General features: G+C 47.7%; 1 protein-coding gene across 2 annotated transcripts in view; it reads left to right on the top strand.

Moving 5' to 3' along the window:
- Positions 1–14,501: 14,501 nt before the first annotated feature.
- CTPS1 (CTP synthase 1) overlaps positions 14,502–24,423 on the top strand; it is a gene marked incomplete at its 3' end in the record, with an annotated part of 30,252 nt that continues 20,330 nt past the window's right edge. The window contains exons 1-5 of one of the 2 annotated variants that reach the window (XM_082661947.1): positions 14,502–14,626; positions 17,814–17,992; positions 19,924–20,094; positions 22,825–22,925; positions 23,675–23,791. In XM_082661947.1, the coding sequence (XP_082518073.1) occupies positions 17,827–17,992; positions 19,924–20,094; positions 22,825–22,925; positions 23,675–23,791 (555 nt within the window). In that variant the 5' untranslated portion in view covers positions 14,502–14,626; positions 17,814–17,826. Of the gene's footprint in view, positions 14,627–17,813; positions 17,993–19,923; positions 20,095–22,824; positions 22,926–23,674; positions 23,792–24,423 lie in introns of those variants that run through there. The other variant, XM_082661946.1, reaches the window with a different exon arrangement.

The raw sequence follows: 24,423 nt of genomic DNA, 5'->3' as shown, positions 1-24,423 counted from the left end.
GCAGTGGGTCATCTATGGCAGGAGGGCAGGAGGGAGGAAGGCAGATACAGCAAGTCAGTTTACCAAATGGTCCCTTTCGAGAAAGGGAGAAGGCAGCACCTACTATACACCTCAGTTAGGGCTAATGGGGCATGGAGCTTGCCCATCTCAGGAACAGAAGGCGGAGAGGTGGGGGGACGGAGTGGGAGGTGGGACAGGCTATACTATATTCTATCCTACAAAGCCAGTGGGTGAGGATAGAGTTGGTGTTGCTGCTGCTGACAACTGCAGGGAAATGGCTTTTGTGATGGAGATAAATTAATAAAAGCATGTAGCAGCCACTCACTGCAGCCCACAGGAAATTGAAAGGCTGGCTTGTAGGACTTATTTGTGTTTGTATCCCTGGTGCCAGGGCCTGGCACAGAGCAGGGACTCAGTAGATGCTTGAGAAGGAAGGAAGCTAGGGAGGGTAGCCGAGAAAGGGGAAGGGAGCAGATGGGGAGAGATAATAATGACCCAAGGACCAGCAAGCTCCTTTTTAGTTTCAGGCTATCAGGGAATGCTTTGAGGGGGTCCTGGAAAGCTGCCTCCACCTCACTGCCCGTCCTTGGGCTTTCATATTCTTATCTACGTAGTGGGAGTTGGAAGAGAGAGAATGTTGGACTAGTTCAGTGATTCTGACCTGGAGTCCCAGAACCCTAGGGAACGCTCAAGATGGAAATAGGTACCATGAGCTATTTTAGTACTTCTAAATGCGTAACAGGGCCTGTGCATTTGCTCAGGATAAGGGTATACGTGCTGACAGGCCAGGTATCTTTCTTTGGGGCTGGAACTCCATCACTCCCAAGCAACAGGGAGGCTATTTGATAGAGCCCACTCTGCAGGAGGGCTGACCCAAGGTAGAGCATATCCAGTTGGGCCTTTGGCCAAGTGACCAGCCTCTCTTGTGCTAGTTTCCTCTTCAGTGATAACAGTACCACCACTCAGAGGGGTAGGGTCGCGATTAAACGAGCTAGCACACACAAAGCGCCTGCCAGCCCTCGGCAAACGGTTGTTACTATTATTATTAATTCAGGGTAGTGAATGTGAACATCTCATGCTAATCAGAAACTCTGACTGGAGCTACAGATATTGATTAATAAATAGCAGGAAATGGATGAATTATTCACTATTTAGAGCAGCTTTTGGTAAAACAGTACCTTTCAAAACATGAGACCCCTTGAAGAAAAGTCAGGAGTGTCCACGGCGGGGACAAAGATTGAGCCCCTCTGGGTGAGTCCCCTTCCAGCTGGGGTCTACTAAAAGACTAAGCTCTCCCTCTTATGGGGCTTGGCACAATTGTTCTCTTTGCTTGGAATGCCTTTCTCTTCCCTCCCCTGCCTTGCTGCTGACTCCTATGACACCTCCTCCAGGAAGCCTCCCATGGCTCTTGCTCATCTGAGTTGGGGCCTTTCGGCATCACACTGGACTGACTCCTTCGAGGGCACCACTACACTGTGCAGTACTTCCTTTTTTTTTTTTTTGAATTTTAGAATTTCATGCATTCTTCCATACAGCAAGCTCTCATTAGCTACCCACTCCACACACATCAGTGTATACATGTCAGTCTCAATCTCCCAATTCATCCCACCCCCACCCCCACCCCCACCCCCACCCCTGCCCCGCCACTTTCCCCCTTGGCGTCCATACATTTGTATGGAAAGTATTTGCAGTACTTTCTTAGACCAATGATTCTCAACGTTGATTCTGCATCAGAATCAAACTAAGGGCTGGTGAAAACAGAGATTGCTGGGCCAGAGTGTCTGATTCAGTACGTCTGGAATGGGCCCTGAGAACCTGCATTTCTTACATGTTCACAGCAGTTGCTGTTGTTGCTGGCCCCAAGAGTCCCACTTGGAGCACCTCTGGTTTAGAGCATGGCTCTAAGACATGAAGTTTATTCCCCATTGCACCGCCAGCAGCACCTCAGTCTCAAGTCATTATCGCATGGAAAGAGAAATCAAATGACAAGATGCAATACAAAAGACTTCCCAAGGCTTTGTGTGCTGACAACCAGACAGCAACGGTGACCCAGCTGGAAGTGTGACTGGTCTCTGAGGGCTGGAAGCGCGGTGACCACAAACGTGGCAAGGAAGCCTAGAGGCCCTTGTCCTAGGTCATAGCGCCCTCTGTTGCCAACAGCTCAGCTCTGCACCTGGAGCTGTGAGTGGACGGTTGGCAGAAGGGACCTGTTTTCCCCTCTGGACTTCGTTCATGTCACCACCAGAGGAAATGTGCTAAAACCCAGCTCTGACCCTCCGCCAGGTTAAACCCCACCCACGGCTCTCCACTGCCCTCTGGACAAAGCTAAACACTCAAAGTCATTGCCCGCTTTCTCCTTAGTAAACTGCCCCTCTCTGGGGAGCCCTCTGTTTTATACACACATACAGGCCATGATTTTATGCCTTCTCATATGCTATTCCACCCAATAGGGCTGCAAACTACCTTCTCTCCCTGAGAAACGTACTCTTTCTTTAATGTCAAATATGGCCTCTTCCTGGATTCCTTCCTGGATTTTCCCAGGCAAAAGTGATTGCCTGTATCACCCTGTGCATAGACCACTACAGAAACCTCGCAGTGCATATGTAAGTACAAGTTTGTGGAGTCTGGATCCTCCTTGAGACCATGAGCGATTTCGGGGCTCCTGACTCGGCTTTGGTGTTGATGTGGAAAACTCAGCCTCTGTGCACGGGTGCCGAATTGAATCTCGGAAACAGAGGGTTTTGGTGAAGTAGAAAAGAAAAGCTTTATTGCTTTGCCAGGCAAAGGGGAACACAGCAGGCTCGTGATGTGACAAACTGTGTGGCCCAACATGGGAGGATTTGGTGAGGAATTTTATAGCAGTGGTTCAAGGGCGGGGTTGCTGATAAGGATCAGGGTGTGTGCAGGGCCTGCGCTCCTTTAATGTGGCCTCAGGTGGTTTCCTGATGAGCTTCTTGAGGTTATCAAACTGTGACCTTCCCTGGAATGAAGAATGCTAACATCTTCCATTTGTTAGGGGTTTTAGTTCTGTAAAAGAGCTCAAAGATATTGTTATGTGTATCCCTTGAGGTGGAACCAGGACCCTGACCCAAAGCTGCACTATTGTTTCTTGACTGTTCCTCCTTTGTCTCTGCATCCCCTCCTTTCCCTGACTAGCAACTGTTCGAAAGCCTTCCAAGCCCAGGAACCCCACAGGGTCCTGCTCGCTTTCAGTGCCTCATTAAATGCTAATGAAATCTAAAGAGCTGTTTTCTTACCTCAAAAATAAAATATATTATATCCCGTTAAAGCAGCGATAAATGAAATTTAAAGAAAATTAAGCAGGGATAGAAATTAATGGAGGGGGGCTTCCCTGGTGGCACAGTGGTTAAGAATCCACCTGACAATGCAGGGGACACAGGTTCGAGCCCTGGTCTGGGAAGATCCCACATGCCGCGGAGCAACTAAGTCCGTGGGCCACAACTACTGAGCCTGCGCTCTAGAGCCCGTGAGCCACAACTACTGAGTCTGTGTGCCGCAACTACTGAAGCCCGTGTGCCTAGGGCCCGTGCTCTGCAACAAGAGAAGCCACCACAGTGAGAAGCCTGCGCACCACAACGAAGAGTAGCCCCCGCTCACCACAACTAGAGAAAGCCCGAGCGCAGCAACAAAGGCCCAACACAGCCAAAAATAAATAAATAAATTTATTTTTGAAAAAAAGAAAAAGAAAAAAAAGAAATTAATGGAGGGGGACTCTTTTAGGCAGTGTGGTTAAGGAAATTCTCACTGATGAGGTGATACTTGAGCAAAGACCTGAGCAAAGTGAAGCTCTGGACTGCACATGTTTCTGGGAGATACATGCTTCCCTGATGGTGTACAAAGGCCCTGTGGTCGGAGCAGGTTTAGCATATGCTAGGAACAGTGAGAAGGCCAGTGTTTTAAGTCAAGGAATCCAGAAGCAGATGCTAAGATGAGAATTTGTGTGCAAGTGATTTATTAAGTGCTCCCTTAGGGATGGGGGTGGGGAGTAACCACGAAGGGCACGGGGGAAGCAGGGCTAGAAAAGGAAGCCAAGAAAAGATTGAATTCAGGCAGAGGGTGGGCTCAGCCTGATCCCAAAGGGAGCTCTGGCTCATGAGTTACGTCTTAGAGTTTGTCCCAATCGAAGGCAACTGAGACTTTCATATTCCTATCAATCCCTGATTTAGGGTCACTCCAAGGAGATGTAAATGCTCAGACACTTTATGTGGGCAAAGTGGGCTTCAGCAGACTAAAGGCTGCCCTGCCACCCAAAAGAGCTATGGGTACTGGGTATTGGAAACAAAAGCATATCAAAGCTGGGGGCCACACACACTGTGGGAAAAGGGGATCTGAAGGGCTCTTGATGGAGCAATAACATTGTCTGTCATAATCAATAAGGTTGAAGAACAGAAGTCAAGGGGAAGAATTATGAGATGAAATCTGAGAGTCAGTTGAGGCCAGATTAGGGAAACCAATATCTGATTTTGCCCAAGGAGGCAATGTACCAAGCTAAAAAGCTACATTTCCCATCTGCATCTAGGGTGGCCAGTTCTAGACACTGAGAAGTAAGTAGAGGTGTGCTGAAGGCTTCTGAGAAAGCATTGATTTCCCGATGGAGGTGCCACTTCCTCCTTGCTGCATCATTCTTCCTGCCTGGAATGTGAACCTGAGGCTGGAGCTAAAGCAGCCACCTTGTGATCATGAGGACACATAGAGGCAAATGTGAGACTAAAAGCTTCATGCTAAGGATGGAGGAGCAGAAAGACAACACCTCTGCCTATACCTAACTGCAAACTGCAGGAAAAGACTTGATCTTCGGTAAATGTCTGTCATCGCAAAGCAAGAAACAAAGTCCTTTTATAAGCTCTGTTACAACACTTTCAGGCAGAGCACAAGAAACCGGTTGCAAGTTAATAGCCTGCACTTAATAGCCCAAGTCAAATATCTCACCCATTTGCAGAATCACTCAATTCACCAGCCTACATGAAAATCAGAAGCACTAAGTTTGGGGCTGAAGAAGCAAATAGAGAAGTTGCCATTTCCAAACAATCTTATGGATGCATTGAAAACATCTCAGACATAGAACCAAAGCTAATCTAGAAGCTCCAAACATTTTGCATTGCAGAGTGACAAATCTACAGGCATCAGTAACCACAGTCAGTTAGAAGCAGCAGCAGAATTCTCAGAACCCAGTGAGGAGGAAGTAGTCAGAGGTAAATGAGCACCTTGAATGGACAACACCAGGTGAGTATGTGGTCTCCTGGGGTGGCTGCAACAACACAATGTCAAGGCTTTACTTCACAAGTTCATTCCCCAAATCCTGAGATTTCAGGAGCACATTCTTTCATTCATAGAAAGTTAACGTCTGTAAAGATTTCCTGAATTCCACAATCAATGATATCATCAAAATGGTGAATTAAAACCCAAGGCTCTCAGCCATGTATATTTTCAGCCTTATGGGAAGAAATAGGACAATAAAACTACTTTCTGCTGTTTCATACAGAAATGGGTTGACTCTCCAAAGAGAGTTTTATCAAGACTTTATGAGCTGAAAAAATAAAAAGGAAATGTAAAAATTGTGAAGCAGTCTCGCTTTACAATTTTTTTTTTGAAGGATAGTAATTGGCTTCAAAATATGACTTACTTAATTGACTTTTTTTTTTTTTTTTTTTTTGCGGTACAAGGGCCTCTCACTGTTGTGGCCTCTCCCGTTGCAGAGCACAGGCTCTGGACGCGCAGGCTCAGCGGCCATGGCTCACAGGCCCAGCCGCTCCGCGGCATGTGGGATCTTCCCAGACCGGGACACAAACCCGTGTCCCCTGTATCGGCAGGTGGACTCTCAACCACTGTGCCACCAGGGAAGCCCTTAATTGACATTTCTGAGTCTAAATGAACTTGATCAAAAATTATAAGAATCCTAGGAAAGTATCTTTGTGTAGTCATGAGTTAACGCAGCAGGCACGGGTGGCCCAATATTGCACATTGCCAAGGTCTCTGGGACTAGCCCTTGACCAGCTAGCTCCTGGAAGATGACCCTTTCACTGTCATAAACCATAACCATGAATATACCACCTTTTCTGAGTTCTGTGAGTCCTTCTAGCAAATCATTGAGCCTGAGGGTGGTCTTGGGTCCTTCCACACAATATTAATACGTGCTAACAACATTTATGGAATCAAAGAAAAATTTTACTTTTGGAGAAGTGAAATGACTGGGGAACTAAGTTGGAGTTATTGTTTGAATCCTAAAGAAAAATGATTCAGACTAATAGAGCATTGTCTGTGTAAGTTGGAAGAAATTTTCATCATAATTTTAAAGTACTTAACTTGAACAAAGTACTATTGTATTCTAAAGACCTTTATATTATTAAGAGAAATTTCAACATTACGTTTTTCAGTGAAAGAAAAAGCCGAACCACTAGATTTAGAGAACGATTGCATCATTAAAGTAAAATTCAAAGGATCCTAATTCTATTAAGAACAAGAAAGGAGTTTCTGACAAGTGGGGGAAAAATGGTAGATCTCATTGCCATTCACAGCATCTGCTTGTGAACATTTCTTGTCAATGGTGATATTCATGAACTCGAAGAGACCATAATTGCAAGAACATAATCAGGAATTTTGTGGCCATTTCAAATACAGAATCTATTATAAAATGTTCATGGAAGCAAGCTGATTTCTTATCAAAAATTGGAAAAGATGTTATTTGGAAGTTTTCTCCTAATTCAGTGGTTACTATTTTCCTAAATACTTTGTGTTTTATTTCTTTTCATAATTAGGTACTATCCAGAAAATGTAATTAGTATTTTCACCCCGTCCTATATACACATTCTCAAATCTTGAGTACACCCTGATGTGTCATATAAATACTGTCATTTTCTACATGTTCCACAATGTGAAAAGCATTGGGAAGCACTGAGTTAAAAGAGTTTGTTATTAAGAAATTCAAAATATTGGTGGCTTAAAAATATAGAATTGTATTTGCCCCCAGGTAACAATCCACCTGTAAGCCATCCCGGGGATGGTGTGGTGGTTCCTTAGCTCTTCACCGGCACACGTTCTCTCCAGCAAGAAGGTGAAAGAAACTATCCTCTGTCTAGTTTCACATGTTTCTTTATTGGGTTCAACATAGATTGTTAGTTCTTCCCTTACCCGCCCTGCTTTCGGGCCAGGGAGCACCTCTCATCAGATTCAGTAGTCTTGGAGTCAGACAAACATCTCTGCTGATTACAAGCTGCGGATTTGGGCAGGTGTTAATGCTTCCTAAGCCCCAGTTTCCTCATCTGTAAAACAGAGTGAAGAAGAGCATCAACCCTAACAGGCTGCCTTGAGAAGTAAATGAGGGATGCAGCTAAAGCAGTCAGGACTGCGTCTGGCATCTAGCATGTGCTGATGGAGCTCTGGGCTTCTCTGCATCCTTGGTACCCAGCATGGAGCCCGGAACAGGTGGGCTTGCATCAGCATTGGTTGAGGTGAGCTGAATTGAATTAGACTCAGGGGAAGGACTTTAATTCTCCAGTGCATCAGACCTGCCCTGTGTGTGTAGCTGGCTCTGGCAGCCACAGAAAGTCCTAGGTGAAGATTTTCAGGAACAAAGAGCTGGAAGGCAGGGTAATGTGCCCTGGAGGGCTAAGGATGTGGGCAGGGTGATGACAGCATCTGCTACACCGGATGATGCCATTTTTATGTTTTTCGAGAAAACTTAGGTCTGCGTAGACTGTAAATTTTGTCTGGGATGGGGAAGGGGAAGGGATATTACCAGAAGTGAGCAGTGCAGGCAGAAGAGAGTGATTATCCCTAGGTCTTAGGTGGAAGCCAGGCTGTGGTGGACTTCTGTTTTCCCCCCAAATCTATTCTCCACTTTTTCCATAGTCGTAAGAGTTTACCTGGGCAGATGGTCACCCTGCTAGGGATAACATTTCCCAGCCTCCCCTACGGCCGAGACGTGGTCCTCTGATTCTGTTCTGACCAGTGGGATGTGACAGAAAAGGTGTGGGCAACTTCTCCATTATTTGCTTAAAAGGAAATCGTTTTCCCTTCACTTCCTTTCTTTCCCCACTGCTGCAGGAATATGAATACAGACACGGCAGGAACCCGGCCTTGACCACGCAGACGAGGATGACACCCTTGGGAAGGCAGAGTAAAAAGATGGAAGGAACCTGGGTCCCTGGATGACCAGCCTGTCAGCCAGGACCACTCACCCGAATGCTGTTATGTAAGTGAGAGAGAAATATTTGTCTTAGCTAAGCTATTAGGGTGTCTGTCACGGAGGCTTAGCTTCCTGTCGGCCGGGGCAAGGTGGCCTTTGATTGAGGCAAGAGAGCACACCCTGGGCCTGTAGGAGTGGAGTGAGCGTTCAGAACCCTTCACACACTGGCTGTGGAGGAGGTCTCTAAAGAACGCAGGTGTTCACACTGGAGAAGCGAGTTATGCCGGAGAGGGAGGCTGTGAGGCAGAAAGCAGACCTGAGGCCAGCGCTTTCTGGAGAAGGTAAGAAAGGCAGGCTGGGCTCGCTGGAGAAGAAAGAGGACCTTCACGGATGAAAGCAGTGTTTCCCTTCTGCCTGGAGGAAAGGCCTGGGAGGGCTGTGGGGAGGATTCACTGCAGCTCCGCACCCCCCCCATACCCCCCTCCCGCCCCGCCAAGCAGTGACAAGACTTAGCTTGGACTCTGAGTGGCTATGGGCACGGGAGCTGCCAACCAGAATGGGAAGCCAGGGTCTGACAGGGAGTGAAAGGCAAAGAGCAGAGCCACGACTTTTCAATTCAAAATTGAAAGTGACAATTCCAAGTGGAAAAGTAGAGGGTGTTTTAGCTGGGATGTGCATTCAGTGGAAGGAGAGCCCCAAAGCTACAGGAGCATCAGGCTAGACAGAATTTCCTTCTCTCAGCCCATATTCCAGGCACGAGCAAGCCGGGTCTGCTGTGGTACCCCCGGAGCCGGCGTCCAGCCTCCTTCCGAATTCTTGTCCCCTGCACTCGAGGTGGTCCAAGTTTTACTCTCAACTTGGTTAAAGTGGAACCATATTTCCTGGAATCCCTTTCCCTATAGAGTTCCGTGTGAGAGAGGGTCCAACGGAGGGATTGCTGTGAGGATTGGGGGGTAGAAGCACAGCGGCACCATTATTGTCTGAAGGTGACATGGTGACAGATGCAGACATGCTCGGTGGGGTCCAACTTGCCCTCTTAGCCACACTCAGTTCCTCTCCCCAAATGCCCACAGTGGCCCTGGGCACACCACCAGAGGCTTGGGCCCACTGACGTGTAGCTACCCGAGGCCCCAGCTCCCCACAGGCCTCTGCACAAGCCCCCCTTCCCAGCGGCTGGACATGCCCTGCTTCTCTGTTTCCCAGTAAGCTCCACGTTGTCCACTTTTGATCATTTTCTAGGAGGATCTGTTACTGACTTCTCTGACCCCCCCTTCTCCCCACTCCGGACCTTCGCTTCCTCAGCTCCCCCTACAGTTGTGCAAGGTCTCATTCCTGTAATAATCCCTCCTGCCCTCAGTGTAAACCAACTTGGTTCTCAGTTTCCCCACTGCTGGCTGGGATTTTGTCTCTGTTAAGTTTGCTCAGTTTTCATTCATTCATCTAATTTCTTGCTTCCAAAATGTTTACTCCTGGGGGCTTCCCTGGTGGCGCAGTGGTTGGGAGTCCGCCTGCCGATGCAGGGGACATGGGTTCGTGACCCGGTCCGGGAGGATCCCACATGCCGTGGAACAGCTGGGCCCGTGAGCCATGGCCGCTGAGCCTGCGCATCCGGAGCCTGTGCTCTGCAACGGGAGAGGCCACAACAGTGAGAGGCCCACATACCACAAAAACAAACAAACAAACAAAATGTTTACTCCTGTCATCTCTCCTGTTCTCCCCGCCTTTACGTGGATTTATGTATTTTAAAAAATTATTTCTTGGGCTTCTCTGGTGGCACAGTGGTTAAGAATCCACTTGCCAATGCAGAGAACACGGGTTCGAGCCCTGGTCCAGGAAGATCCCACATGCCGCAGAGCAACTAAGCCCGTACGCCACAACTACTGAGCCTGCGCTCTAGAGCCCACGAGCCACAACTACTGAAACCCGTGCGCCTAAGAGCCCGTGCTCTGCAACAAGAGAAGCCACTGCAATGAGAAGCCCGCGCACCGCAAGGAAGAGCAGCCCCTGCTTGCCGCAACTAGAGAGAAGCCGGTATGCATCAACGAAGACCCAATGCAGCCAAAAATAAATCAATAAATTAAAACAAAAAGAAACCCCCCCCCAATCTGTAGGTGCTATGCTTGGGGAAATCCAGGCAACAACAGAAACGTGGGGGAGAAAGATGAACCCCAACTCAAGGGAAGGAGGCTGTCCAGATGAGTTACTTCGGGGAGGTGAAGGCCAGGCTGAAATGTGACTTTAGTAAGACAAAGGGGATATTCCATCGGCGGTCTGTGTGAAGATCCAGATGTGAGAAAGAGAACAAATGGCACGTTCAGGGTACCGGAAGAGTCCAGTGTGGCTGCAGCCTAGGGTGGGTCATGTGGCTAGAGGGGTAAACTGAGGCCAATTTTTGCACAGCCTCATACACCAAAGTGCAGTTTTGACTTTATCCTGAAGGCAATGGAGTATCACTGAAGAGAAAAAGTTCCTACCCTTAGTTTTCCTTTGCTTCATTTTTCTCTCATATTTTATACACACACACACACACACACAAATGGCCTTAAATCCGTTCATGAACAAAGTGAGGGTATAACCATCTAATTCGCCAAATAACATCATTAAAGAAAGCTTAGTGCTCAAGGGAGGAAAATCCAACATAACACATTCATGCTAAAACAATATATAGCCAGTAAGAAAGGATACAAACATGTGCACAGAGTGTCTCTTGAAAGATAAACAAGAAACTGGTATTAGCGGTTGTCTCGAGGAGGAAAACTAGGTGGCTGGGCATAGGTATGGGGGGGAAGGCTTTTACTGTGTATTCCTTTTTACCTTTTGAATTTTGTACTGTTTACATAGTTATTAAAAACTAAGTAAAATGTAATTTTAGAATAAATAGCTCCAATCTGGTGTAAAAAAATAAAACCCAAAAAACAAAAAACAACAAATTTTAGTCAATAGTTGTAGGCTCTCTCCTGCTCCGTTTCTCCAGCAGATAATCTACCAGAATGCCAGGCTAGGATATTAATGTGAAAGTGAAAAAAGTAACTCAAAGTAGCCTTGGCTAGAAAACAATAAGCAAGATCTGGTGATGGGTAGAATGAGGGGTGCAAAATGGAAAGAGGATTCAAAGTGAAACTTTACATGTGCTCTTGGGAGGGCATTTATGCTTTTCAGTCTTGGCTTTATCATATGAAATACAGCAATAATGGTGGCATGTATATCACAGGGCAGTAGTGGGAATTAAATATGCTGGGTCCTGGTTATTAAAAGGCCAACAAGACTGTACCTGATAAGGGAACTGAGACACAGAAAGGTCAGGTAACCTCAGGGAGATTACAATCTGGTGTGGAGGAGACAGACAAGCAAGTAGTAGGCAATGTGAGCACCCTGAGAGAAGTGTCTCAAGGTAAGCGAGTGCACTACGGGAGAGACCTGCAGGGGGCGTGCTGCCTTAGGTTGGGCTCCCTAGGAACCAAGTCTGAGATGTGGTTCCCGGGTAATAATTGAGGAATGCTCTCAAGTGCACCCTGTAAGGGAATGAGGGAGGCAGGATAGGGCAGGAAGAAGCTGGGCAAGAGGTGTGTTTAGCTTAGGGGTTTGCAAACTAGCCTTCAGACCAAATCTGTATTTCTGTAAAGAGTTGTACTGGAACACAGTCACATTTACTTTGTTTACGTATCACTTATGGTGGCTTTTGGGCTATGAAGATGGAGTTGAGGAGTTGTGACCGAGACGGTATAGCTCACAAAGTCTAAAATATTGACTGTCTCTGGCCCTTTACAGAAAGGTTGCAATCCCTAGTTTAGCTGAGTCTAGCCTCAGCCTGATCCCAGGGGGGGCTCTGGAGCACGAACAGCATCAAAGAATCGTCGCAGCTTAAGACAAGGTGCGTGGCCTTTTGTACATTTGCGCAGGGCAGACTTTGGGACCTCGTGCTTAGAAGGGCCCCAAAACTGGAGATAAGGAGAGAGGTCTAGGCTGGAAATACAAATTTGTGAGTTGTCAGGATGGTATTTAAAGCCTAGTGTTTAAAGTCTGGTATTTAAAGCCTGAATGAGATCATCCAGAGAATGATTATAGGTGGAGAAGGGATCTTCTGAGCCTTGAGGCATACCGATGTTTAGAGGTCAAGAGGCGGAAAGGATCTAGGAAAGGAGATGCAGAAGGAGAGGCCTATGAAATAGGAGAAAAACTGAGAAAGTGGTTTCCTAGAAACCAAGTAAAGAACACATTTTAAGGAAGGAGTGACCAAGCTGTGACAAATACTGTTAGCGAAGTAGTAAGTTTAGGGGCAGGGTGTGGGGACAGGATGGTTGCACCCAGAAGTCCACAGGGAGTCTGTGAGCTCAAGGTGGGTGAGAGGAGCTGCCCAAATATGCAAATACACACACACACACACTCACATCACGCATATGCAGCCACACTGGTGTCTTTATCTGGGGCTAGTGAGTCTAGGCTGGTATAGAGACGAGGTGGGGGAAGGTAGAAGTTAATTTTTGACAAGAGCAGTTTCAGTGGAATTACATGAGCAACAGCCTGACAGAATGAGTTCAAGAGAGAGGGAAGAAATTGGAGACAGCAAGCATAAACAACATTTTCTAGGAGTTGTGTTGAAAAGGGGCACAGAGAAATGGAGGGATAGCCAGAGAATTACGTACAGTCAAGGAAGGGGTTTTGTTTTAAGACGGGAGAAACTGCATCATGTTAGTGGAAGTGATCTAGGAGAGAGGGAAAATCGATGATGCAGGAGGGGAGAACTACTAGCGGGACATTCTTGAATTGATGAGAGGATATGGCACTTGAAGCAATGAGAAGAGGCTCATGGACAGTTTGTCCACAGCACAGAAGACAAGGCAGAGCTTTTATGCACAGACGAAAGTAGGCTGATGGATAGGGTGGTGGGAGCTCAAGGAAGTTCTCTTGATGGCTTCTATTTTCTCAATGAAATAGGAAGCAAGACCATCCGCTGAGAGAAAGTAGAGGTTTACAGAAGGAGAGGAAAGGGTAAAGTGGTCACCCAGTAGAGTGGCTAAGTGAGGGGCTAATTTTATATCTTCTACAGCTCCTTCGTTACTTCGACAAGTATGTTCTCAGTGTCTATCATGTCCCAGGCACTTTGATAAACACCAAATGTTTCTTGAAAGAAGTGTGGCTGTAAAACACCGGAAGCATGTTTTCGGTCTGGAGCTGAGTGCAGCTTGCAGAGCGGGAGAAGTGGTGATTCAGATAGAAGAAGCCAGAAGCCTCTCTTTGGGGCCATTGCAGAAATCTCCTAACTGGTTTCTTGGAATCCATTTGGTTGAGTCATTTTCCTGAAACACAAGTCTGATCATGTCACACCTTTTCTTTACATCCCTCAATGATGGTATACAAGAACTTGTGACAAACTGCTTCTAAGGAAGAAAACAGAACACTGGGATGCAGAGACTTACTTTTTAAGTATACACTTGTATAGTGTTTGGAGAAAAAACCATATATTCACTATTGAAAGCAAAACCAAGCCGCCTCCTCAAAAAACTTTCTATGGCTTTCCACTGCCCTTAGGGGGAAAGAAAATCCTTGGTCTATAATGCTCTGCGCAGTGTGGCCACGCCGTATTGATTTCTCTTCCTTTGGCTCTCTCCAATGCAGCGACACTGGCCTCCAACTCGGCTGGGCGACTGAGGCTTTCACACCGGCTTTTCTTTCTGCTTCTCTCATTCTTACTCCCATCAGATGAGGAAGGAGCCAGCGCCCAGCCGCCGTCTTGGCCTTCCCTGTAATAGAGGCGGAGAGTGACACTGTCGGCATCCCTTGGTTCAGAGGGCGCCGCGTGAGAGAGAGAGATGGGTTGGGGTCGCACCACCTTGCCCACAAGGTCGGACGGTTCAGGGACACGGTGTGATGGATCTCGCCTCTCCTAGAAGGCCTTTGCGGGGTGGGGGGTGGGGGCTGGAGCCAGGCGATGGATTTGCCAGGTGTGAGTCAAAACATGGTCTCCTCCCCCTCAAAAGAGGAAGCCTGAACCACTGGCTGTGACAAAGGCTACAAGGCAAAGACGCCATGACCTGCCCCGTCTCGTACCTCTTGCGTCTGCCGGGCGACAGCAGCGCTGGGAAATTGATCCGGAGAAGCAGGCAGCACTACTAGCAAAGCGCGCCGGCCTCGCGCCGGCGCACTCCGGACCCTGAGTCCGGCGCACCCAGGTCCCGCCCTGGGGCGGGCCCGCGCCCCCACCCCGCCCCCCGCCTCTGCGTGCGCACCGCCTAGAGCCCGCCTCCGTGAAAGACTGCCCGGCGCATGCGGTCGGGCTGGTGCACTGGCTGCCGGGGGCTCAGCGTGAGCGTCGCCCTCTCAGCTCTTAAGCCGACGGCAGGATTTAAAGCCGGCCTCAGGTAGGCTGACTCCAGGGATCCCGCGGGAGCTGTTCTCCCGTGCAGGAGTCGGAGGCAGAAGCAGAGCCCGGCGCGGGACAGCCCCACCGCCGGTGACAGACACAGCTCCCACCAATCAGGGGTGAGGTGGCCCGCCGGCCTGCCCAATGGGCTGCGTGCCTAAAGGGAGTGGGGCGGGCGGCCAGGCCGGCGAGGAGCCGGCTCCCGCGCACGGGGCCGCGTGGCCGGGCGCCGCCGGGGAGACCGAGCGCGGGGGGCGTGGGGCGGCGGGGGAAGGCCGCGGGTGCCGGGCTGCGGGTCCCGGCAGCGCCCATTTCAGCGCGGCCTGTCTCGCCTGACCAGGGTGCCAGGGTGGCTCGTGGGACGGAGAGGGCCGTAGAGGCTCGGGAGCCCCCTCTGCCCAGCCAGCCCCAAGCGGCTCGGCGGTCGCCGCTCCATTCGGACTGCCGCGGCCCTCGCCCTCCGGCCTTAAGGCACGGCCTTAGCTTCGTTAGAGGGGGATCAAGGTCCGAGCCACGCCCGCCGCGGTGGGGGATGGGCTCGGCGGCCTGGCTGCGGCCCCCTCCGGCGCGCCCGGACTTCGGCGGGCGGAGGGGTCCTGGGAGCTCGCGGAGCCGGACGGCCTCCAGGTGCCGGGGAAAGGTCGGCTTCGGCCCCACAGCTGGCCTCCTTACTTACCGGCCGCCCAGAACGAAGATGCTGCATTTTAAAGAAGTTCACTACGTGTGCGTGGCGCACTTACGTCCACACTCATTATAATTTTGAATCCTCAGCAGTCCTGTGACACAGGCGATGCGGAGATTCTCAACCCCGTTTAACGGATGTGAGGACTTGGGCTTCAGGCGGCTTCTGTGACTTGACAGGTCCCAGTACACAAGTGGTGGAGCTGGAACTGGATCTCGGCATTTAATAACAGCATCTTTGTTGTTGTGTCATCTTTGATGAATTCCTTTGATGCATCTTGATTTCTGTTACTTTTGTGCTTGAAAACCTTCCCATGTCTCTCATCACCTTCAGACTAAAGTGCAGATTGAGCACTCAAGTTGCCCCATGATGTGGACCCTTGCCTAAATTTCCTATTTATTTCCCACCATCTCCCCCTCACCCCCAGTGTCTTTCCTTGGCCCTCCCTCTGTGTTCTGTAGATAGCTGTACCTTCCTGTCCACGCTGTTCCCTTTCCCTTAAAGGCGGTTGCAAGTCTCAGGTCAACACAGCAGCAGCCATCTGGTTCCTCTCCTCCCTTCACTCCTCTCACCTTTCTCTGATGGGCCATGGTCCTTACCCTGGTCTTGCTACTGAAAGCTTTCTGCTCTCCTTTTCCATTTATCCCTGTCACACATCATCCCTCTGCTTCCTACCATCACTGGATTACTCATTTAATTGTAAATGTTCTGTCTCTCTAAATGGACTGGAGCTTGAGCTGTGGGCCCAAATCTGAGTAATTTTGTAGTCCCCGAAGTGTCTAGCACAGTAGCGCTTACCTACAGGGTAGTCCATACATGGGGGTGACTGGATCCCATCAGCCTCTCCTGCCTGGCCTCTTGAGTACATTAGAATATTTATTGCAGGGCACTGTGGGGGACTGCAGGCATCTCCCCTAAAGAGAGGTGTTGTCTTCTTAGAGTAAAATTGGGGCCAATCAAATGCAAATGGATGAGATGAGTCTTCTATAGAAGTAACCCACTCTATAACCCACGCAGGATGGCTGAGGAATTTCTGGAACATCCAAAATTTAGTCAGTGAGTCCAGGGTATAGTCTCAGGGATATGCCTGGTTAGGATGTCTCTAAAATGTAGCCAGGTCTGATGTTCACATGTCAGTAAGGCACTGTTCAGCTGTGAAGTGACAGAGCAGTGTTTCCCCCAAATATTAGGGACTTGGGGTCAAACAAGTTTAGGGAAACTGCTGACTGTATATCCCTTTTGGGAGATCACAGTGCACATTAGCTTATTAAAGGCTCCCAGAGGTCTTGCATTAAAGAAACCAGTTGACTGTTTAACCAGCATTTCTCTGATTTATCTGTCCATAGAGCCCTTTTTGGGTATCCCACGTGCATTTTGACGAAACCGAGGAGCATGCTTTTGGGAGTGCTGCAACAGAATAGAAAGAGCAGGACATGGTTGGGTCTTTTCCTTGCTGTCTGAGGGGGGAAGACATTCTGAGCGTTCTCATCTCTTTGCCAAGTATGTTTATTCCTGCCTTGGGCAGGAGCAGAGCGGAGCAGGGAGGTGGAATGCTTCAAGCAGAACTGCCCAGTTTCCTTGTTCCCTTCTTAGCTTATTTTTATTATAATTTGGCTTCACAAGAAGTGTTCCCAGAGGAGGAAAATGTCCCAGACCATATGCCAAAGCAAGCATTCTCTTCTCCTTGTGATTGTGTTTCTCATTTTCATCACATTCGGGTGTACTGACCAAATGCTATTTCTGAGCCTCCAAAACCGGGGCCAGTGATCAATTCTCCCTGGCGAGCCTGTCGCTGTCTGTCTGCTCACCTCTTGCCCCTGCTGTTCTTGCGTCCATCCATCTCTTTTATCTCTCATGAAGTCTGTTTCTTCCATTCCCTGCCACAACTGTCCGGCTCTTAGGATTTAATCTAATCTCCCCTCTCTTTGAGTCCTCTGCCCATTATGTGCTCAGACTGGTTTATTGTCGGATGTCCGTTTCCTCCAATATATATAGTCTCTCTTCATGGCATACCTGGGAGAGATTGCTGGCAAGGAGCAAGTTATTACATTTCAGAAGAGAGCTACCTTTAATTAAAAGACCTTTAGTTTTAACTGCTACTCCTTTCAAATGTTGAAGTTCTTTTATGCGGTCTTCTATAACCTAGAGGAGCTGTGTTTTCTTGGCGATAAATTTTAGTTTAGCCAAAGACATTATCTCTTTCATGGGGAATTGGAGTGCTCATCCAAGATTGAAATTTTTTTCTCCATGTAGGGAAAATAATGAAGCACCTGCCTGACAACCCAGTGTCTGGCGGCAGTGCCAGCCAGCATTGGGGGCATAATGTTCTATCAACAGAGCTGGCTTTTTTTTTTAATTATGTTGGCTCTCAAGGTTGTTAGCTGTCAAAGTTTTAAACAAAAGCTGCATTATTTAATTAGCAGTTGTTTTTCAAGTCATACTTGACTAAAGCCATTGAGTGATCCAAGAAACATTTGTTAGGATCCCATATAACAACCTTCCAAAGTCATGTGACAGATAGGGAAACCGAGGCTCCTAGAGGCTTCATGGCTGGTAAGTGGCAGGGCCAGGATTTGAACCCAGATCAGTTTGATTTGTTGAGGTATGTTTTTTCTTTTTCCCAGGTCAACAAGTAAAATGAAGTACATTCTAGTTACTGGTGGTGTCATATCAGGAATTGGAAAAGGAATCATCGCCAGCAGTGTGGGCACAATACTCAAGTCGTGTGGTTTACATGTAACCTCCATTAAAATTGACCCGTATATTAACATTGATGCAGGAACATTCTCTCCTTATGAGCATGGTAAGCAAAATGCATTTCTTTTTTCTTGTTTAAAAATAATTATGTAATATGTGAGAGAAAATGTCAGCCCCTGGAAATTGTGTGTATTTTGCATTCCATGACCTCCACTTCCTGCCTTCTGAGAGGGGTCCTTAGCATAGCAGAGTGATGCTTTTCTCAGTTGGACAGAGAAGAAGCAGAAATCTTAATAGGCAATGGAGTGAATAGAGTTCAGTGGTTTCTGTAATAGGAATGATATTTTAGGTAGCTGAATGAAAGTTTGTCTCTTCTCTTGAAGAAAGATATCTGGTGACACAGTAACTTTCTTCAGATATTTGAGAAGAGGGATTATGTTTATACTTTGTGGCCCCAATCTTTAGGAATAGGATGGGTGGATAGAAGTTGTAAGGCCATGGATTTTGGCCCAGTGTAAGATCTTTATAATAGTAAGTGCTCTCCAAAAGTGGGGTGAAGATTTTGTGAGTTCCCTTTGCTAGAGGTGTTCAGACAGAGGCCAAAGGACCACTTGTAGGAATTCAGGCAACGGATAGATGTTGGATTTCGATGATCTGTATGCTTGAGATTCTATTTTGCTAACAGAGTTTGGATAGTAAAAGCAAGCATCCTTCAAGGTGAGTGAAAAGGAGAAACCGTTAAGGTAGGGTAGGAAAACGGCACTATACTTCTTTGTTATTGCTGATTACTACCAACTGTGTGATGAGTAACTGTCTGAATCGCCTAAGAGTAATTTCTTAAAATTGGGGGTAGATGTACTATTGAGACATGTTAAAAAATACTTCTCAAGTATTTATTTATTTGTTTGTTTGTTTGTTTCTTTATTTTTGGCTGTGTTGGGTCCTCGTTGCTGTGCACAGGCTTCCTCTAGTTGCAGTGAGCAGGGGCTACTCTTCGTTGCGGTGCGCGGGCTTCTCGTGGTGGCTTCCCTTGTTGCAGAGCACAGGCTCTAGGTGCGCGGGCTTCAGTAGTTGTGGCACGTGGGCTCAGTAGCTATGGTTCGTGGGCTGTAGAGCTCAGGCTCAGCAGTTGTGGCACACGGGCTTAGTTGCTCCGCGGCATGTGGGATCTTCCTGGACCAGGGCTCGAACCCGCATCCCCTGCCTTGGCAGGCGGATTCTTAACCACTGCGCCACCAGGGAAGTCCCTCAAGTTTTTAAATTGTTTTCATACTCCTACTTTCTAATGTGAAGTAAAAATCTATGAGTGTCATCAGAGCAAAAATCTTTATGTAATAAACAGTGTCAGGAAGGATGGAAAAAATTGGAGCAATATTTCGGCATTCCTGAGAGCAGAGGATGAGGGAAAAACAAGACCATTTTTACTTTCCTATTTTGGGGCTTGTCTCCCATTGTGATGGTAGGAAGGCCCCGTTTGGGGCAGAATTTCTAGAATGGCATTTCGAGGAATGATTGTTAAACAAAGGAATAGGAGGAAACTTGAGCAATTTCACACCTTTGTTTTGGACTAAAGTGTGGCCCAAAAGCCGATTTTTATAATCAACACGACTGTAACATATATACCTTGTTTAAGTTTTTGGATCAAATCCTACTATCACATTCAAACCTTTCTCTGCTCAGGTAGGAGACTTGAGACAAAAGTTCTTTTTCTTTAGGTGGCAGATGCCATACCATGTAAAGTTCCCTGTGTCTTGCTTGGCTGTAGTTTCCTTCTGTTCATTCCATGCTGTTTCATGACAGAATCTTCTAATTCAGACTGAGTTTGGCGATAAACTGGAAGTATGGACTTAACCTTTTGCAGAATGATTGGCGGTTTTTCTTTCTTGTCATATTTACTTTTCTGGAAATAAATTTCCCTGCTTCCTGTCAAGTTAATGCAGACTTTGTTCTTTTCAGGTGTTTATATTTGGGAACTCAAGTTGTGCCATGGTATTTGTATCTTTCATGCACCCTAACCATTATCACTGTTCACTGCAGGTGAGGTTTTTGTGCTGGATGATGGTGGGGAAGTAGACCTTGACCTGGGTAACTATGAACGTTTCCTTGACATCCGCCTCACCAAGGACAATAATCTGACTACTGGAAAGATCTATCAGTACGTCATTAACAAGGAACGCAAAGGAGATTACTTGGGGAAAACCGTCCAAGGTAATACTGGATTTGCCTTCAAGGTTTAAAAGTCTTAGCCAGTTTAATTTCTTTTGTGTATAAAAATGTGCCTTTTATGCAATTTCATCATGAAAGTATCAAGGTATTGTTACTGAACCATGTCTTCAGTTGAAAATTCAGAGTTGCATGGCTGTTTACTCAAAAAGTAACTTGAGTAGGCTCCCGCCTCTCTGTGAATGGCATTGAAGCTGACAGTCCAGCTTCATGATTTGGGTAATGAGACAGGCGTTAATACCCGTTGATGAAGATGGCCTGGAGCCTCAAGTGTGTGTTGTTGAGGTTTGTTGAGTCTGTTTGGAACTCCGTGGTACCTGCGCATGTGACCAGGTGTACATTTTCTCCTCCTTAGTCACCCACCAGCAACTGATAAGCCAGTTGCCTGTGAAACCCTTGACCCTCCTAAGGGCAGCGTGGCAGGTAAGGGCACAGTCACCATCATGTGGAGTGGCTGCACCATCGAAAGCAATACTTCGTTCGTGCAGTTCTCCTTTTTCAGCATTTATACATTTGCTTAGTATGAATTGTACTGATAAGAGTGGCGTGACGCATTTTCGTCTGTCTCTCGAGAAAGTCAGGTGACCTGACCTTCAGCTTTCCTCTGGCAGGAATGTTCATCCCTCTGAATGAGGCTTTTTTGGTTTTAGTTTCTGTTGTTTTTCCACAGTGATGAGTGTGAAGTGATGACAGCAGCTAGGTGAGGGCAGTCAGCCAGACGGTGTATGTTGTGTATCTGGGACGTTCTGTGTATAGACAGGGAGAAGGAAATGGACTCCCATTGTGTCCATTGGCCTTTGGGCTGGTCATGGGTTAGAGGGAGTCTGAGAAGCAGGTCTCTGGGTCCTCCTGAGCTTTCACCAGTGCAGCGTCTGTCTGTCTGCTGGGTGGAGGTTTTGCACAGCGATCATTTGAGGCTAGCGCTGCTTTTCAGAAGTGGGTGTTGGAAGGCCACAGGTCTAGTATGATGGCATAAGTCCAGATTTGGGGGCTTGCTGAAGAGTGGCTCTCATCTGAGTTATGAGAATAAATCTGCTTTTGACTTTGGACTTTACTGGACTGAAGGCTGAGGGTCACGCTGACAGCTGTCTCTCCCCTGGGGCCACCCTGGCCGGATTCTGGGCTAGGGGGTCATGTGTAGGTCTTAGCTCTGCCACTTAACCAGCTTTGTGAACATGGGCAGATTACTTCCCCTCTTTGAGGTCTAATTTCCTTTTCTGTGAAATGGGGATAATAACAGTACCTACCTATCCGGGTTGCTGGGAGAATTAAAGGAGCTCAGTCAGTCGAGTATTTCTCTTGAGTTCTCAACACAGAACGGGATCAATTAGGAGTTTCAGTGATCTTGATCATACAGTTTGCTGTTCTAGGCCTCTAGTGTATTAATTCATTTATTCACTCATCAGCGATTTCTTGAGTGCCCAGTGTGGTCAGACTCTTGCTGATACTGGGAGTGCATGATGAACAAGCCCAGTGAGGCTGTTGTCCTCATGGAGGTTACCTTCTGGGAGAGAAAAAACCAAACTGGTGAAGTGAGTTGTCTGATAGGAGCTGAGAAGGAACTAAATAGAGTGAGGAGACAGAGAGAGAGAGAGTGGTGTGGAAGGCAGTCTGGACAGGTGGTCAGGGAAAGCCTCCAAGAGAGGGCGTTTGAGCTGGGAGGCCAGCCCTGGGAAGAGCAGAAGGGGTGCTCGGTGCGGACCCAGGGCCCCGGCTGCAAGGGGGCTGGTCAGGGACCAGGAGGGAGACTTCCTGCACTGAGACCAAGGGGCAGGTGGGAGAGGTGGGCTGCAGCCAGGTTCCACGGGGCCCCCTGAAGGGCCACAGCATAGAGGTTGCATTTTACTCAGAGCCGTGGGAGGCCATTCGGGAGTTTAAGCCTGGGAGTGGTGAACTCTGAGTTGCATTTTAAAAGACCACTCTGGCTGCTGTGTGTGGAATAGGTAATATCCTGTGCTTGAGGCACTGCCGGTTCTACATAGCAAGTTAAACAGCAATCTCTGCCCCTTAGGAGCTGGCCTTCTGAGCCCCACGACTGTGGTTTCAAAAGAGCGGAGCCATGGCTGGGGTTCATGAGCACCGTCACGCAGGGGCTCTGCTCAGCATCTCACCAGTGCTCTGTCGCTACATTTCCATGACTTCAGGAAGTAGAAGCTCTTACCTCCAGTTAATGGATAGGGAGATCGAACTTATGAATAGTTAGGTAATTTGCCCAAAGACCCACACCTGACGAGTGGTGGAACTGAGACTTGAATCCAGGCGTTCTGGCCCAGATGCTGTGCCCCCGACCACTGCTGCACTTCCCTGTCTCTGCAGTAGATTACCCTTGGGTAAACTGGAAATGTGATGGAACAGGGTCCTGGTGCTCTCTTGTCCTTGAAAAAGGGTGTGATATACTCCCCCCCCCGCCGCCCCCAGCTGTAAGCAGTAGGAGTGGCCAGGGTAGATTCTGCTTTGAGGCCACTGCTCTGGGGTGGCTCAGGTCACCCCTCGAGTCCCTACTCTCCTGTGGGGCTTCTAGTCACAACCAGGAAATGTGGAAGGGAGGCCGGGGGTAGTGTGATTTGTTAAGGGCATTGGAGAGGGGTCTCGAAAATACTGTTACGGCCCACTGCTACTCTGCAGTTTGTTGTCACAAAGGGTGTGTCTGCCTCAATTGATGCGGATGGGACGGGATGGGACGTGTAGGTCACATATGTCCTTTCTCTTCCTCAGTCGTCCCGCACATCACAGATGCAATCCAGGAGTGGGTAATGAGACAGGCGTTAATACCCGTGGATGAAGATGGCCTGGAGCCTCAAGTGTGTGTTATTGAGGTTTGTTGAGTCTGTTTGGAACTCCGTGGTACCTGCGCATGTGACCAGATGTACATTTCCTCCTCCTTAGTCAGTTGCCTGTGAACCCCTTGACCCTCCTAAGGGCAGCGTGGCAGGTAAGGGCACAGTCACCATCACGTGGAGTGGCTGCACCATCGAAAGCAATACTTCGTTCACGCAGTTCCTAAGAGTGGCATGACGCATTCTCGTCTGTCTCTTGAGAAAGTCAGGTGACCCGACCTTCAGCTTTCCTCTGGCAGGAATGTTCATCCCTCTGAATGAGCCTGTTTTGGTTTTAGTTTCTGTACTCCTGCTTTGCTGATCCTAGCTGTTGGATCTCCGTGTTCCTGTGAAAACAGGAGACTCAAAAGTTCCAGCAGTTGGTTTATAACTGCTTTTTAATTTAGAAGTTATTTATGGCTAAGTAGATAAGATTTTGATTTCTTTGCTTTGTGACTCTTCATACAAATAAAATTCCTAGTGCGTCTTTCACCTGACCGTTTTCTTGAAATGATGTGGAAAGATCCATGATAACCTTGGGGAATGTTGAACCTATCATAAAAAGTAATCTTTTAGCACAAAGAAAAACATCCAGTGTCAGTATGTTAAATGACATTTTATAGGCCCAGGGAGTCTGCATTACACTGTTACTGATCATTGAATTGAGATGACAGAGTATGGTTGTTGGACACCTGAACCACAAAAGGAAGGTTTAGTGCTTAACCTCTAAATTAACTTTGTTCTTCTAGCTTGGTGGGACAGTAGGAGATATAGAAAGCATGCCCTTTATTGAGGCCTTCCGTCAATTCCAGTTCAAGGTCAAAAGAGAGAACTTCTGTAACATTCATGTCAGTCTAGTTCCTCAGGTAAGGCATTCAGAGCTTTACTTTGGGGGATGGAGAGGAGGGAGGAGAGGATGGTTTTCATTCCTTATCTGTTTCAAATATTTGAGGTGCAGGAAGCAGGGAATAAAACACTTCTTTGTGAATTTTAAATTATTATAATCATACTTTTTGAAAAGATCAAATGGAAAACATTTGGAAAATTAATCATGGAAATTACAGTTAAAGACAGTGGGTTGCATGTGTCCATTTGTCTTTACTACGATGAAACTCCACTACAACTGGAGTAGAGGGAATTTCTTTTTAAGGCAAAAATTCACAAAGATAAAATACTCTGAATGGAGTCAGTAGTGACAAAAATTAGGAAGGCAGAAAGCAGATGGCCATGTAGAAATGGACTGAGCAGACCTGGGAGAGCTGGAGTCTAAGCCTGCAGCGGAGAAAGCAGGGAAGCAACCCTGCTTGCCCTGCAGAACCCCAAAGACTCAGGAATGGGCAGCACTGGGCACCTCTGGGGCTGGGGGTGGGACTCGTTATAACTGCCGTTTCAGAAGCACTTAGACCCTGGCATCCCCTTCCCTGTTATGCACAATTGGGCATCAGTCCCTCTCCCATCTTGGCAGAGAATGTAGGCTTTCTCTGGATGAGCAGGCACT

The sequence above is a fragment of the Grampus griseus genome (genome assembly GCF_964374135.1).
Source record: "Grampus griseus genome assembly, chromosome: 1".
NCBI classification, from domain to species: domain Eukaryota; kingdom Metazoa; phylum Chordata; class Mammalia; order Artiodactyla; family Delphinidae; genus Grampus; species Grampus griseus.
The sequence above is the reverse complement of the archived record's forward strand: the minus strand, read 5'-3'. Positions and strand labels throughout refer to the sequence as shown.